This window comes from Chamaea fasciata, unplaced genomic scaffold (genome assembly GCF_029207755.1).
Source record: "Chamaea fasciata isolate MVZ Bird 193981 ecotype frontalis unplaced genomic scaffold, bChaFas1.0.hap1 SCAF_6, whole genome shotgun sequence".
Lineage (NCBI taxonomy): Eukaryota > Metazoa > Chordata > Aves > Passeriformes > Sylviidae > Chamaea > Chamaea fasciata.
In genome coordinates, this window is record NW_027094091.1 from 68,221,232 (window position 1) to 68,237,869 (window position 16,638).

Sequence of the window (16,638 nt, forward strand, 5' to 3'; positions counted from 1 at the left end):
CACAAGGGCAGATTTGAAAATGGGATTCCCACTGGCCACTCTCTCCACCTTTTCTCCAGCTTAGCCCTAGGCTAGGAAACAAAAGACAACAAACATTTATAAACCAACCTTGAAGTGTCTTGAGCATGCCCAGGCCTGGGAGAAAGCCCTTCCCGCCACCCTCTTGGCCTTCTCCCACTCTGAGGAACTGTAGAAATGCACATCCAAAACCAAGTCAGGCAACCTGGGATGTTTTCTGCACACCAAACACCACAGCCCCAAGCACCAGTAGCCTGAAGATGCTCTGGATTGCAATTCCCAGCTTCAGTGAAGTCTGCATGGCACAGCCAAATTGTTTCTGCACAGAGGAAATAAAAGTTGCCATTTTCAGTAGTTAAAACATCTGTGAGAGTTACTGGCTGCTTACAGCAGGGAGCTTTGTATGGCCTCCAATACTTATGGATTTATCAGAAGAAGCAGTTCCAAGTTCCTTCTTTTCAGAGCCCCACTCCAAACGGGAAGCTTCTCTCAACTGCTCCTGAGTGAGGCAAGTGGAATTTCAGGGGCTCAGGAAAGTGACTCCCTCTCCTGAGTCCTGGTTCACCTGCCCGAGCACCCACAGTACTTTTATAACACCTCTGTCCCTACTTTCCACGTCCATTTAAATGCAGAAAAGCTGCAAGCTCTGCCTCCCGCCTCAGCTGCATCTTCCCTGCGCCCCAGCACTGCCCACCTGCTCAAGTGCTGCTCCTCTGTGCTGCGCTGGCCCTCGCCACGGGGCCGAGCTGGGAGAAATTCTGGGTTTTGTTTCCCAGGAAGGGCTCAGCCCGGCCGAGCACCCCTCCCCGCGGAGCTCTCCCCGACTCCACGGCCGCGGTGGGACAGCCTTTGCCCCGCACAGCTCCCGCCCCCCTCCTCGGGGCTTTTCCCGGGACCTGCCGTCCTCCGCTCACCTTCAACCCCGCTGCAGCCGCAGCAACTCTCGCCCTCCTCCACTGTCACCGCAACCCTCGGCAGCCCCGCACAGCCAGGCCGGCCCCGCCGGGTGTCACCCGCAGAGCGACAGCGCTGGACTGGTGCCAGAGCTGCTACAAACACTGGGAAAATCTTTAATGTTGCTGCAAACATCTGAGCGCCACATAGGAGAACGTGGGTTTTCATTTTAAAGTATTTTTATTTAACATTTCTCCAGAGTTCTGAGCAGAACGTCTGCATTACTGAAGGAAAACAATACAGATCAGACAAGCTTATCCATCAGCAGTAAAACATGCCCTTCACACTGTGGGTGCACCTATTCTTTGGAGCTCCCCTACAGCCCTGGCAGTTCATCTTTGGCCTGACAGAGAGAACTGCATGGTTTAGAGAGTACTGAGATAAAGAAGGATACATTAGAAGGCCCACGGATATAAAATAAATTAGAAGCATCTGTAAAAGTTTCTTTCCATATACAAAATAACTTTTCTTTTGGGGGTGATTTTCTTTTTTTTTTTTATTTTTTAATTAACAGTCTGTACACAGATAAACCTTTCACCAGAAATCATTTAAAAATGCTGGTTTTACAAGGAAAAAGGAGCCACTAAATGACTCATCCTGCAAACTCACAAGCCTCTCCTCTGTTGAGGGTGCCTATCTTTGGGACCAGCCCTGCCCTGGGAGTGGACACTGCTGCTGCTGAGTTTAGGGCCCCCAGAGCATGGAAGAAACACATCACCACTTTGCCAGCTAAATCAGAGCACTGAGTGCCCTGTCCAGTCCTTTCCTGAGCAGCTCCATGGAGGATGACTTCACCACTTCTCTGGGCAGCCCTTACCACTGCCTGACCATCTTTTCCATGAAAAAATTCTTCCTAATGTCCAGCCTGAAGCTCCCCTGGTGCAGTTTGAGGCTATGACCTCTGGTCCTGTTGCTTGTTACCTGGGGAAGAGGCCACTCCACAACCTGGTTACAGGGTCCTTGCAGGTAGGCAACCCACAGATTATTTGAAAGTATGTTGTAGAACACGTGGTGAACAAGTCATTTGGACACTTCACTGAGCGTGGTATTTTCATACCCCTGGCCTGCTGAGTCTCCATAGCAGAAGTCAGAGTGATACACTCAGTAGTCCTGTTTTGAGCTCTTGTGCCCAGGGCTGCCGAGCTCCAAAGAGCTGAATTACAGAGTACACCTCAGTGAAAAGGAACACGTACACGAGCTGGGTAACCTTGTACCAAGGAGATGCATGGTCAAGTAGGGTTATCTACAGCTTTTACGATGTCAGATTTGTTTTGCTGCCTTGCTGCACTACTCTAAAACCTAAGGCAAGAAACTTGGCTTTAAAATGAAGACTATTACATTTCTAACCTCCCCCTGCCATTAGTCACCATTAGAACAGAGATAAGAATTACCAGCTTGTGCTGCTTCCAAAACCTTGTACAAAAACAGATCACTATGTCCTTTGGGCAGTCTCAAAAATCTGCAGATTTTTCTTTCACCTCTAGCTTTCAACAGGTACAGTCAGGTCCCATTCCCAAGCTTTGTGTCTCGGTCAATACAGACGAATGAAGTCTGTAATCACTTTCCTTGGAATCAGTATTTGGAATCCATTCTGTTCCCATTCTCACTGATTGTATTTCTTTACATTTTCTCTTTTTTGTCCAAAGGAAATGCATTGGCAGTGCAAACACAAAGTAGGTATGATGAGACTCCTGCCCATCCCCCTTACCCAAACAGCTAGGGAATGGCAGCACTCAGCACCCGGGGCATTGTCAAATCACCCTGGCATTGCAAAAGGCCTCCCAAGGCGTTATTTGCAGGCACAGGACTCCACTGTCATGTTGGGGTACACCTTCAGCACCACATTTTTGTTTTCGTCAAAGAATAAGATACTAAGAGAAGACATTTTGTCAGGAACACAGCAAGGCTCAGGAATGCCAGGGACGACTCCAACAGCTCTCACAATGCTCTGGATGGTGGCATGGTTGGATGGCTTCATGGCCTGCAAGAGAAAGACATGGCAGAATGTTACTGCACTCACATTCCTATGGATTTATGTACTCTATAATGAAGTTGCTTTGTTGAAAGGCCCTGTTGAGACCCCTCAGCTGAAACATCTGTAGCCAGTGGCATGGCTGAGGAACTGAGCCTCCAAGACAGCTGTACCTCATACTAAAATGATATTTTCCTCCAGAGAAGAAACTTCAAAGGACAAAGTCTCCTAAATTTTTAAAAAGGGACATGCCTGGGTTTGGTCTAAACAGAAAGCAAATCTGCCTGGTAAGGTAACTGCTTGGTCATAATACCAGAAACCATTAAGGTGCTCATAAAAATAAAAAACCAACACAGAAATGAAAAACACAAAGTTTTACTCTGAACCCTAAAATGCTTCCTGATCCAAGTATCTGTACAAGAGACAGGTGGGCATGAAAAATGCACAAGACACAGCTTTCAGCCAAGGACTTTTGGTTGGGTTTTTAGAGTTCTTCTTACACACACAATCTGGGAATCAAAACAGTTCAGTGTGTACCCCATCACATGTTGCTGAGAAATATACCGAACAAGGTCATTTCGGCCAAATGTTCAATTTGCAGTTTTGCTGCAATGAGAGATGATTTGTTTTGGGAAAAAAAAAATCAGTCTTAAGGGTTAGATACGGACCTGCAAAAAGCGCAGGAACAACTGTGAATTCCAGCTCTTCATATTGTTTGTACAGCACATTAGTACATGATGTTGTAAGTCTCCATCTAAGCTGATCAAAAACACTTCTGCTGGTTTGTTTTGAATTCAAAAGTCCCTATACTGGTCAGCAGTGACAGTCAGGGATTTAAAAACATGTTTTAGATTATCATGATTTCTGTATCATTTCTGTCTTCAAAGGGAAGTGAAAGCTGTGGTAGCACCCAGCTACATTTCCTTACTCAGTTGCTGGGCAGCATTCTCCCCAAAACAACTGGGAGCCCAACAGCAGTCCTGAGCCTGATGATCATATGCCAAAAGGTAGAAGAGCTACTGAGATCCTATTTCCTGTATCCAGTAGTACTGAAACTAAAATCAAGACTCCAAATACACCACGTAACATCTCCTCATAACCTTCTCCTTCAGGTATGGAATCCATAGGCCCAAAATGCTGAATTGCACCAAACCAACTTCAGGCTAAGCAGCATTGAATGGATTTCAAGCATGGCCTTGGTTTTCAGTGGGAACAGCCTGGACACATGCTGTCCTTAAAAGAAGTATCTCTGTTTGACTGGGTAGCATACAACAGGGAACATCCTCGTCACTGACCCCAGCATGTGCTGAGGACACTGTGCCAGTCCTTCAGGTGCACCCTGGAGGATAATCCAGCTTCAGCCAGTGGGAATTAAACTGTGACCAGAGCAAAAGTCCTGTGCTTCTCAGGAGCCCCAAATCCCCTTGGGAGTACTAAACTGCCACAATGCCCTGCACAGAGGGTGAGTCAGGCCCTGTGGGCCACCAATGCTTCATCCAGCATGCAGTCGTGGAAGGCAGGCAGGAGTTTGTTCAGAGCAGGGGAGAAGCAGGGGAGGACAAGAGGGCCAGCAGGAGATAAAAATACCGAGCTGCCTCCAAAGTGCCAAGCCAGTGGGCGAGCACAGCTGCAGTCGGGCCATGCCTGCCAAGCTGCATGGCCCTCAGGAGCCTGGCTGCCCTGTGGAATGTCATTGCACCTGCGTTAAAATGGTAGCTACGAGTGCTCATTCCTGACCAGGAGAGCATCTCCCTGGCCCATGAGCTCTACACCAGGTCACACTCCCAACACATGTGGGTTTGACAGCAGTTAAACCAGCTAACTAGAACCGGGGCATGGGTATAAACATGCAAACCTGGAGGTGAGGGGTGGGGCACATCTGTTCTCAATTACCAAACAGGTTGTTAGCTCTAGGGGCTCACCTTCTGAGACATAGACTTCAAAGAATTCGGGATTTTAGAGAAGTTAGGATTTCAGTTAGAGATAAGCTTTGTTGGAATTAATTGAAGTTTGTTAAAAATTAAAAGTTTGTGGTTCGTTAAGAGAAACCAGATTTGAGTTAACTTTCACAAGCCTCAATAACTGATTGCTTGTCAACTTTTTTTGCTTACCTGGGTTTGTAATGAAGAACAGAGAACCTGATAAATAGATTTAGGAACACAAGACAATTACAGAAACTTCCCTATTCCGAAACCCATTGAAGGTCATGCACCTGGGGAAATGGGAGTCCTACCAGAGCTCATTTGTCACATTTGCATTGAAAAGGTAGAAAGTTCAGAGCGATGAAGAGTCATTCTACTTCCTCATTTTAAGCCCCCTACCCTTGAAAAAGACCACCGACCCATTTCAAAGGGCAAACTACGCATGCTTAATTGGTTTTTTTGCTAATTACCATATGAAGCGGAGAATGGGAGGTACTCGGGCTATGAATATGCATTTGTGTTTTGGGTATTCAACATCTCTGTAAATGAAAGGAGTCTGTTATTATCTGTAAATTGTGGTGTGTATTTGGGAGCTATCCCACATGCTGCCCAGAGCTGTAATAAACATACACTTTCTAACTTTAAACTGTCAGAGAGTTTTTGTCCGCCTCAGTTGGATATTGGTATTAGATCGATATTCATAACTTTTTAGTAAGTCATTTCAGCAAGGGAACATTATGCACCCACAGGCACAGACCAGTCTGTTATTGCCTGAGGGTCAGGGTATCCTTCTGCAAACACGTTCTTAGTAGTAGCAGATTCCATGATGCTCAGTTTTAAAGCCTGCCTGAGCAGGTGGAGGTAGGCAAGTCATCTCCTCTGAGGAGAGGACCCCACCTTCTGCACCTTGCTTTGTCTGGGTGCCAGCCCTTTTGGTACAATTCTTCCACCCATCACTTTCAAAGGGTGACTCCCTTGGCTCTTTAAGCCACTGAAATGCCACATACATTTTGGAGCCAACTGCTGTGGCTTCGCTGTGGCAGGAATAAAGACTCTGGAATGAAATGCTGCAGTGAGTCCGAGAGACCTGCCTTTACTGATGTTTCCTGCAGGTGTTACTTGTGCATACCCCTCATTTTAGGCCAGCCTCAAATCCCATGTCCTGCTCTCAAGTTTCAGCAGCCTCCAGGGGCTACATGTTGCTAAGAATGACACTGGACATTTGGAGCAGAGTCCATCTATCTAGGTCACAGGGCTAGGAGCACATCAGCCTCGCCTGCTACCCACATGCAACCAGCTCATACCACCCACAGGACATTTTAAAAGTCAGTGGGCCTGGTTCCATTGCTTTTGGATCCCTTTGGTCCAGTGAATCAGAAGTGATTTATTCGACTCTATTGTTGATGGGCCACCCAACCACGCCTGCCACTGCCCGGACCTCTCTGCCCTTGGCTTCCATGGTTCACGGCTTGCCTGGAGTGTGTTCTGCCGACTGCCTGTGGTGGGGCTCTGGGCTCCTATCAGGCACAACAAGTGCTGCCTACGAAACAGTTTTCCAGATCTGGCTTGTATTTTGTGAGTTAAACAAGCTAATAACAAGTTCACACATCATAGGCACTATTCAGGAAATGCTATATAGCTATTTGGGTTCTGGGTGAAAAACTAATAGCAAGCCAAGTTTTTTTAATTACCTTTGCAAGCTTATCTCTTTACTAGATGTTCTAACCACTGCCCATCGCTGTGTGGGGTGAAGGTACCAGGTAGGTCCTCGATCCAGACACATGCTGGCACTGGCTGCCTTTTACTGACATGGGAAACAAAGTGCCCAGTTTATGGTAACAGAGAATGAAAAAGAATCAACAGAGACCATACCTTTGGAATTGGGAATTGGCATTCTCCTGAGCAGTAATAGGCGTCGAAAGACTTAGGGGAAATAATCCACTCATTCCAGCCGATGTCTGCAAAATCCACCTTGAGATAGCGCCGGGCGCAATACCTTGGCTCGTTCCACTGCTTCCTCCTCGCCTTCTTCAGTGTTTGCTCATCGAACTGGAGAGTCTGGGTCTGCTGGAGATGATTCTTCCTCTGCTTTTTCTTACCCTTGGCCCTGTCTGTGAGCTGTGGCTGGAAGGTCTTGTAGGGTTTTCTCCCCTCCCATCTCTCGTCCTCACTGTACTGGTACTTGGCTCCTGGAAGCTCGTTATTCTGCAATGGCAACATGATGTTTGCAGAGCGTTTTCTCCGGTGATTATTGACACTGCTCCTCTTGTGGCTTTCTGGCTTGGGAAGCACCCTTGCCAGAGACTGACGGTGTCCTTGCAAAGTAGAGACAACACTCTCTGGCTCTGAGATAGCAGAATCATTGGCGTAAATCAGGATGTAGGGTTCATAGGAGGAAGATACTCTTTCCCAGGGATGATGGCTGGTCAGATTAATTTTAATTCTGATCAGCAGTTCATTGTTTTGCTTTGCTTCATGCAGGAGCCGAGTGATATCCTTCCACTGCCAGGAAAGGATATCCTGGTAAGCAGAGGAGACATTTATGAGGAAATGCCCCAAGCTCCGGGTTGGGTGCCCTTCTGAAGGAAAGGTCCAAACTGAAAGGCATATCTGAATTTCAGGTTTCCTGTGCCTGTGATGAGAACAGCCACTGGACTGGGAACAGTTCCACTTCACATGCAGCAGATCACCAGTATAATAATACACTGAAGCTGACAAGACATTTTCAGACTCTGTGAGTGATGTCAAGTTAAAAATGTACATCTCCTGGCTTTTGGGGGTCCCTAGGAAAAGAAAAACTCAGATAAGAATATGGGCATCTAAAAATGTCATCCAGAGGGGACGCAGGCTGCTCTGACAGCCTTTTGGCTAAGTCAGATACTAATCACCCTTCAGATTTCCCTCTAGAATTATCAGTTACACTGGGTACATTTAGTCATTCCATCTAGGACACTTCATCAATTTCCACGCCAGAGTTAGGAGGCATTTACTAATACAGCTGAAGGCAGACAGATGGTCCTAGAGCATCCTCGGTAGCTCAAAGAAAGCCAATCCAAAAACCAGATTTGAGGGATTGCAGGGTGGCACACCTCCTTGTGGGTGTGCAGGCATAAACAAGCCAAGGACAACCCTTCCTACGCCTGGGATGTGCCTGTGCCAAACAGGAATGCCACTGGGGACAGCACGCTTTCCACAGCTGTGACATCCAGGAAGTGGAGCTAACTGCAGGTACCATGCCCAAAGCCAGGGACAGGCTGCTAACACGGGCTGGTCAGGGAAACACATGGGGGACTCTAACCCCCAGAAGGTGCAACAGCAAAGCTCAAGAGGAAGGTTTAATTTTTCTTTTAAAATTTTCTGTGGGCTGCGGTTATGTCCATCCTTCAGAGCAAGAGAAATACAGACCTGAATGTTAACCTATAAAAGCAGGCAGGTAGGGAAAACTCAAATACAGTATAGCTAAGGTATGGTCTGCATCCCCCACAAAGGGCTGGAAACATTGTGACACATTAGGGAAATGAGGGCATGCAGAATTAAATGCGTTTTGGACACCACAGCATGTCAAAAGCCTCTCCAAAGGGTTAGTCCAAGCAATGTCAAGCGCAGAGATTGCCATGGACTAGGGATGACCAGCCATGCCGCTCCCACCCTCCACACAATGTAGGAAGTCCCTTGCCCAGGCAAGTGAAATCATTATTTCCAGTACTCATCTTTCAGAAACTTTGACAATTTCATGTTCTATGTGACATTCAGTGCCTCCAGCCTGCAATATCCCAATGGCCGGTTTCTGGACATTTTTGTGTCATAATATTCCAATCAGTACATTACAAAAGCAGGGAACTGGTCCCACTAGAAAAAGAGAACCCTTCTCCCCAACTTAGCAGATGCACTGCTTCATGGAATTATGGAAAAAAGCTATGTGTTTTCTTCATTGGAACTGGGCCAAAACAGTGGAAAGGCCAGAACATCTAAGGAAAACACCTTTGTTTACATGTTCAGCCTAATCTGACAGCAGAGCACATAGGTAACTTCCCAAGCACGGAAAACTAATGTACCACTATTACAAATGCCTACGGAACTAGATTTACTTGGAATTCCATCATACTTCTTATTCCTCAAGCCAAAACCAGCTCTTGATTATGCTTGTACTAGGCATACATGAGGACCTGATCTCTGCTTGGTTTGTAACCACTAATGTAATAAGGTTGATACATAATTTGGCAGAGCACTGAGTAGATCAGCCTTAGAAGCCAGAATTCATGATGTCTCATGAGCACCCGTTTAAGAAGTTTATATTTAAATCATTGCTGTATTTTGAATGACAAGTTTTGATCTGAATTTTTATTACAAATGTCACTTAAAAAATCCTGCCTGTTCTAAACTGACATGTTGTATTGGAAGACAAAAGAAGCTACTTTTGCTCATAAAGAAATTCTGGACAGCATGGGGCAGACACAGAAGTAGTCTATAGTTCTGGTTAAAAGCTAAATTCCAGCAGCTACTTCTGGCCTGTAACTCTACACCAAGAAGAAGCACTTGCAGTAGGTGGTGCTATTTTCCTACACAATCACCTCCAAACTTCAGCAGCTCTGAGTTCTCAGACCTTTCATCTGCAAAATCATCTTGAAAACAGTTAATAGTGGTCAGCACAGACATCTGTGGATTCATCAGATTCCGCCTCAAGTAGAGAAGAAACCCAACTGCATGACCTGGGGTTCCATCAAAATTTGGGAGTACTGGGCCTGATACACCCCTTATGCGACACCAATACCTGACCCCCAGGTGTGAGCATTGCACTGAAATAAGTGTTCCCTGGGCTAGAAATTACCCTTAAAAATGACAGACATGCCAAGGAAGATGCAGCTTTAAAATAACTACAAACTCATCTTTTGCTCAGGAAAAATTCATTTCATTGAAACGAGACTTTGTCTTTTGGCTCATAGGCTCATATTTCTGCTGGAAACCATTCCAGAGAATAAGTTTTAAGAAGAAAAAGGGAAAGAAAAAGTATGAGGAACCGAGCTATACTGCTGCCTTTCAGACACCATGAGGCCAGATTTTAACAGCAACCTCTGCTCCCCTCCACTAGATGTTACTGCCGGCCTAATGAGGAGTTTTTAAGACCAAGCTCTGCACGACATACTCTTTTGAATTGCAATAGCTAAGACACAGCACCACTGCACCCTTAGCACTGCTTGCTTCTACAGCATTGAGCGCTGAAGCAGCAGCCAGGAGCTGGGCAGAAAGACAGTTGACAAGTCGGACACGGCATTGTGTGTATTCATGTCACGTATCATTTGGAAGGTACGTACAGTTACACAGACAGGCAAGGGGTTTGTCGGCCTCCGTGGCCGGCAGGTATGTCGGTGCTCACCTGTGCACTCGCCCCTTGCCCAAACGAAGCCCACAGCCCAGCAGCACCATGGCAAGGCTTGCACTGGGATAGCCCTGCGTCCTAGTCTCATGCACAAATGACAGCAGGGCTCTCTGGGACAGGGCCAGAAGAAGGGGACAGTCTCCTCAGACTGAAAGCAGAAATGCCTGCCTTATTCCACCCATGTACTGGCACTCCTTCTTTGGGGTACCAGAGATGCCAGACTATTTACTAACAGCTCAAACCCAGCTCCTGGCACTACAGCCGAAGTACCTGTACCTCTTGAGTCTTAGATGCATGGCCCATGCTCCCTCACCTCCCTGCACCAACCCACAACTGCATGGATGGCCTGTGACTGGCATTAAAAAAGGATTTCTAAGGAAGTGCAGTAGGTCTGTCAAGACCGACATCGCCAGCACAAATAGATTCCTGTCACAAGGGAGATTTCAGGCATCAATAAGCTGGAACGAGTCTGCTAACATGTGGTGTGTTTACCTTTATAAAGGATGCCCTGACATTTTTATGGACTGCCAAATCTGTCCCATGGGGGAAAAAGGATGCAATAATAAGCACTATGTAGTTATACAGTCACCATTAGCTATCATTGAAAGGAGATATTAAAGACGTGCCCTTGTGCCAGGGCCCAGAAAGAAAGTATGAGCGTCTCCAGTGTAAAATGTTGTTCTCATTAGTTCTTACAGCCCAGATACAAAGGTACACTCGGAGCTGCAAACAGGACACATTCCTCAACAGAAACAGATTAGGAAACCAGATTTTCTCTTTTCTCCCGCCTTCCCTCTTACTTGCCTGCTGCTTCCTAGTTACCAATTTGTGTTCTGTGCAAAAGGGAAAGATAGGATGCGGTTTGCCCTTTTGAAGGAGCATAGGACCTGGTGCCAAACGGGTTTTACTAATTCTTTTAGCAAAGCAAAAGAATAAGGTTAATATTCTTTTGTTAATATTTTTGTTAAAATATATTAAAACAAATAAGTTAATATTTTTTGTTAAAAAGCAAAGGTAAGATCACAGCAGCTAGCAACTTGATATAAAACAGCAGCAATGGATTAAAGCTATCAGCCATTTAAATAAAGAACTTATGTAGAAACAGCAATGCTGCATACTCAGGATGTAACTCACATGAGGGTTTCATGAAATGAAACCCACAAATCTGCACATTGCACAGCATAAATATTCTGCACAGTGGTCACTTGATCTCTTTTCTATATATTTTAAGCAGGAAGATCACAGCAGGTGTGAAAACTGAACACAACATCTAGCTAGAAGCTCACAAGCCAAGCAAGCTAAGGGGGTACATCCACAGTAGACACAAATCTGGGCAGAAGAGTCAACCTCACTCTTCCTCACAGCCGTGATTCCTTGCACTTTGGCTGGTGGCAGCAGGCTGGTTCAGTGAAAAGCAAATTGTGCACAGCCTGTCCTTTGTCACCAGAGCTCCTCATGCTGAAGCAATGTGTTCTAGAAACAGGGACCAGCAGGGAACTGTGAACACAGCTCACTTATGTGCATGGTACCACTGTGAGACATACAGTGACAGAAGCCAAAAAATTCAAATTCTGCGTCTGGTCATGAGAGGCCAAACCTACATATCCTGCCCATTGGCCTCAGAGGCTTGCAGATTTGGGCCCATCTACCCAAATCATAGCCTAATGTTTTCCAAGTTCCTAAAAACTACCAGGATGCTACTGCTTGCATTGTATTTATAGGGGTGGAGCAAAAAAACCCCCAAACCAAAGAAACACACAGAAGAGAAAAAAAGTCTCCTGACGGAATATTTTTAAAGCTCTTGTTGCAAAGAACCCCTAGTACCACTGGTGCTCAGAGGGGTCAGCATTTGGCCTGGACTGGTTTCTGCAGGCTGATGGCAGCAGGTGAGGTGCTGCTTTCCCCGTGCATGCTCCATTTCCCCTGTTTTCATGGGCGCTTTGTACCACAACAAAGGAAAGAAAGGCCTTTTGAAAGGGAGGAGAACTTAGTTCTAAAACCACAAGAATTGGCCTAGGGGCAGATGTAATACCTGAAATTACCTGAACTTCAGTCAATAAAAAAGAGTTTAAAGTAATTTCTCACTGTATAGCTTTACTATAACACCATTAGGAGGACCTTCCAATTAAAGTCAGGACTCATTTGCAAGCCATGCTACTTTAATGATGCTAGGACTAAAAATGCTTTCAGAAACAAACCTATTCTGCATTTGAGGCTTTTATCTTTCCACTCTCTTTTTTTTTTTTAAAATTTTTTAAATTTTTTTATTTTATTTTTGTGCTGTATCTGACATCCAAATCCTGAGCCTGGGCAGCACACCTCCAGAGGCAGTGCTGAAAGTAAGCAGATTTCTGCCAGCCGGAGGTCAGGTCTCTTTCAGGAAGACAACAGTCAGGTACAGACACTGCTGCAGGGACAGAACCACAGCTTCAGAGTTCCCTTGCCAGAACTGCCTGAGTGTTCCACTGTGGCTCACAGATCACCTGACCTTCTTCCTATGTGTCTCTTAGAGCCACAACGGATGGAAAACTACTCCTGTGGCACCCATAGGTAAAGAACTGGAAAAGACCTGCCCAAAGCAACACAAGGAATACCAGAGTCATCCCAGAAATGTCCTCCAACAGTGAGAAGAGCTGCCACACGAAATCACAGGCTGAATGTCCCTTGACTCAAATACAGTGAAACAAATTAGAGCAGTTAGGTCCATGAGAGAGAATGGTACTAAAGTATAACTAAACACTCTGTGAAAGATAGACATCCTTACTGCACTCCTCATGGATTTCAGACCTGGCGTTTCTTTTCAGCTTTGTCACAGGCAAAGGTTCCTTCTTCTGAGTGATTCAAACTAAACAATTATGCTCTCAGATAATTTAGCAAGTTTAACAGGAAACAAATTTACCTGAATGATCGCATGAACATTCTTCAAAATCAACGGCCAAAACCCCCAGCCCAAACAAGCAACCATCCAGCCTAGTTGTGATGTCTGGCACATGAGAGCTTTCAGGGCAGTGTGGGATGGAGGCTTCAGAGGTGCCACATGGGGCTGGAGCTCTGGTCCCATGCCCTCAGAGAACTGTGCTGCAGAAAGAAGAACTTATTTTTAACAGGTATGATGATGCCTGTTTTGATTAATCAGTCTTAGGTGGGTTTTGTTGGCTGTTGGTAACACGGTGACAGCTGCCACATGTGACACCACTGTTCTTTGACTAGAAACAGGGATGAGTTTCAACAAATCCTACGAGAATTTGGTCTCAAAAATTCATCTGCTGGGTTACCTGGGAGATTTGGGAAATGCCTTTCCCATGTGCTGCAGAAGAAGCAGAAGCCCCTGCAGAGGAAAAGCAAGGACAGAAAGGTTTCACAGCTACATTTGAGAGCTGTGTTTCAGAAAAGGAAGAGTTTCTCTCCTGAAACTTTCAGACTAAATTGCAAAGTTAAATTGCAAATGAAAGATTTGCTTCAAGATCTCTTGCAGTAGGTGGAGGAGACACAGGAGAATTCTTGGGGAACTTCTGCTCCTAGCAGACAAAAAGCTGAGTCCTGAAGGGGCTGGCAGAGGGAATGGAAAAATGTGAAGGAGTAACAGCATCATGTAATAAATTAACTGATGCATCCCATTAAGGACAAGGGGAAGCCCATGGGAGACTGAAATTTGGAGCCAAAGAGCGCAACAGTCAAAGCAGTGGATCTAGAGACAAAGTGCCTTGAAAGGCGAATACTGCAGGATGTGTCATTTTCACTGCAGGTCTCGTCAGGCAGTTGGGCCCAAGGAAGAAGTCAGAAAAAGCCTTTCTATTGCACCCACCACCCTGAGGAACACCAAATATAAGGGCTTTCTGGAAACAGATTTTTCTGTCATCAATAACCACAAAAAACAAGCTGCTGCTGTTGCCAATGGCAAGAGAAAGACAACAGCTAACTGGTTAAATCTTGTGCATAAATACTTATTAAAATATCGAAAAAATTTAAAACAAATTTGTTGCTTTGGCACTTGTTCTGTGAAAGTATTGGAGCAGGAGGAAAGGGATTAGCAAGCAGTGTGTTTATAGGACAGCTGCCACTCAACATCAAGTGAGAGTACAAATATAATCATAAAGACCACAGAGATGGGATTTCAACCAACAATATTCTAGGTTTAGAATGACTTTAATCAGATATGCATAACAGAGCAAATATTGCTCTGCTGGGATCACTAACAACCTCTCCTTTGGGGGAGGGGTTTCTGTAGTGAATATCCTCCCCTCTTTTGGTGGGCTTAATTCAGCGACAGTCATGGACGTGAGACTTCACACGGCAAACAAGTCACATTAGAAAGGCAAGAGAGCTCTTCTGTAAGAGCAGCATCTGGGGAGTCCTGGCTCTCAATCCTCCAAACACAGGCTAATTACTCCTCTAAAGCCTCTCCTGTGGACAAAAATACTTTCAGGGTTGAAACCTAAGACACCAAAGCCAACTCACTCCTCACTGTATTTGATCTCTGTACAGAGCTGCCTTATAAAATACATTGTTGCTTTCGAAGAAGCAAGGAAGCCTGTCACACAGCGCTCTTTCCTGGGACAGGAAGGACTTGAAGCAAGTCACTGAAACTCAGAGAGCTCTTAGTTTTACTGACAGATGCTTGTCTAAGAAAAGGCCACTGGGTCAATGCACCTGTGTAATGAAAAGTAATAGACTGGCAAATGGGGCTTCTGTGTGAGGCATGGCAGCTATCCTACACACAGCAAGGTGTTGTTGGGGTGCAGTAGAGAGGGGAAGGACATCCCAGCGATGGTCATCTTTGGGTTCTGGCCATTCCATTTAGCCCTTGTGGAGCTCACATGCACAAAAACCGGAAGAAGAAAGGGAGAGGATGCAGCACCAAGACAATGGCTTCTTCTCGTTCTCCTAGGACATGGTTCTTTTGAGATGCTGGCATGTTAAACACGCAACCCTCCCTTATGAAAAACGTTATTACATTTTCACCCATCTACCTGTGCATGCCAGTGTGTAATCACAGAGTGATGTAAGTGCCCCTTCCAAAGATGCCAAGACAAAGTATTCAAGACACTCAAGTCGTGCTTCAACTGAACTCATCTGCTACTGCCTCTCATTGTCAGTACTATCACCACATATCAATATGAGAACGCTGCAGATAGCTTGAAGGATCCCCAAACCATGTCACAGCTCAGTCACGCCCAAATCAGCCCTTGGCTCCAGCAGAAGCTACACGTGCAGAACATCACTAACAGGGGACTCCGGAGAAGATCTGCTAATTACTCCACCTCCCTCGCATTGTACTCAGTCATGGTGATGACACTGATGCTTGAAGCAGAGCAGAAGCAGTAAGGCAATAATTAAAAGTACAGGACATAACGTAAAACACGACAGTCCCCACTGGAAGCGATACTTCTCTGATTCTCTCATTTCTTCCCCTCAACTGAGCCCTCCGGGCACTATCCCAGCGATGCTCTGACGCCGCCGCTCAGGGGACACGGAGCGGCCCCGTGGCCGAGCGCTCCCCACCGGGAGCCGAGCCCTGCCCCGACAGGTCCCTCCTCTTCCCCCGGCCACGGTGCGCACTCACCTGCCGGCAGCGGGCGGAAGCCGCGCACCGTGTTGCCCCGGCGAAACCAGGGCTCGGATGGTGTCGGCGGGTCCCGGCTGCCGCGGTACTGCTCGTAGAGCCGAAGCATGTGCTCCGCCACTCTGTCCGCTGCTGGCGATCGCCCGGGCCGCCGCTGCCCCGGCCCGTCGTCACCTGCGGCCGCCCGGGCGCGGCCGGCCCGATCGACCCCCGGCGCGGCCCGGCGCCGGAGCCCGACCCGGCGCGGCCGCAGCGCGTCCCCCAGAGCCAGGCACAGGCAGCCCCATCCCAGGCACAGGCACAACACCCAGCGGGCCGACGCCGCCATCCCGCCTCTCCGTCCCGGCGGCGGCGCCGGGCGACCGGGCGCGCTTGGGCCAGGCTAGCCCGGGACTGCGCGGAAAGCGGGCACGGGGCGTCCTCCTTCTGGAGAAGGAAAGAAGGGGAAAAAAAAAACCACGAAAAAAAGCGGGGCGGAGGAAAGCTCCACGGTCTGGACCGCCCTCCCTTCCCGGCGGGGAACGAGGGGTTTTATTCCCAGCCGTGCAGGTTGTTGTCGGGGGAGAGGCGGAGGTGCTGCTCCCGGCACGGCCGGCACTCGTTCGCCGCTCCCGCTCCGCGGCCGGTGCAGCCCCGCGCAGTGTAGAGACCGGAGAAGAGCGGAGATCGCCCCGCCCGCCCTCGCTCCGGCGGGGGCGAAGTGCGGGGAGCCGCCACCCCAGGGGCAGCGCAGCGACGGGACGGAGGGAGGGGATGCTCTGGAAACTCCATCCCCCTGGGCGGACGGCCATCGAGGCAGAGGACGATCCCCGCCCGCCTCCACCCAGTCCCT

At 47.3% G+C, this 16,638-nt stretch overlaps 1 protein-coding gene across 1 annotated transcript; it reads right to left on the reverse strand.

Annotated features, from left to right (window-relative positions):
- Positions 1-1,171: 1,171 nt before the first annotated feature.
- Positions 1,172-16,134, reverse strand: BMP3 (bone morphogenetic protein 3). The gene is made up of 3 exons (XM_066185049.1): positions 15,807-16,134; positions 6,739-7,649; positions 1,172-2,953 (listed from the first exon to the last, which is right to left on the reverse strand). The coding sequence occupies exons 1-3, from the start codon at positions 16,132-16,134 to the stop codon at positions 2,762-2,764; spliced, it is 1,431 nt and encodes a 476-aa protein (XP_066041146.1). The 3' UTR covers positions 1,172-2,761.
- Between the last annotated feature and the right edge of the window lie 504 nt (positions 16,135-16,638).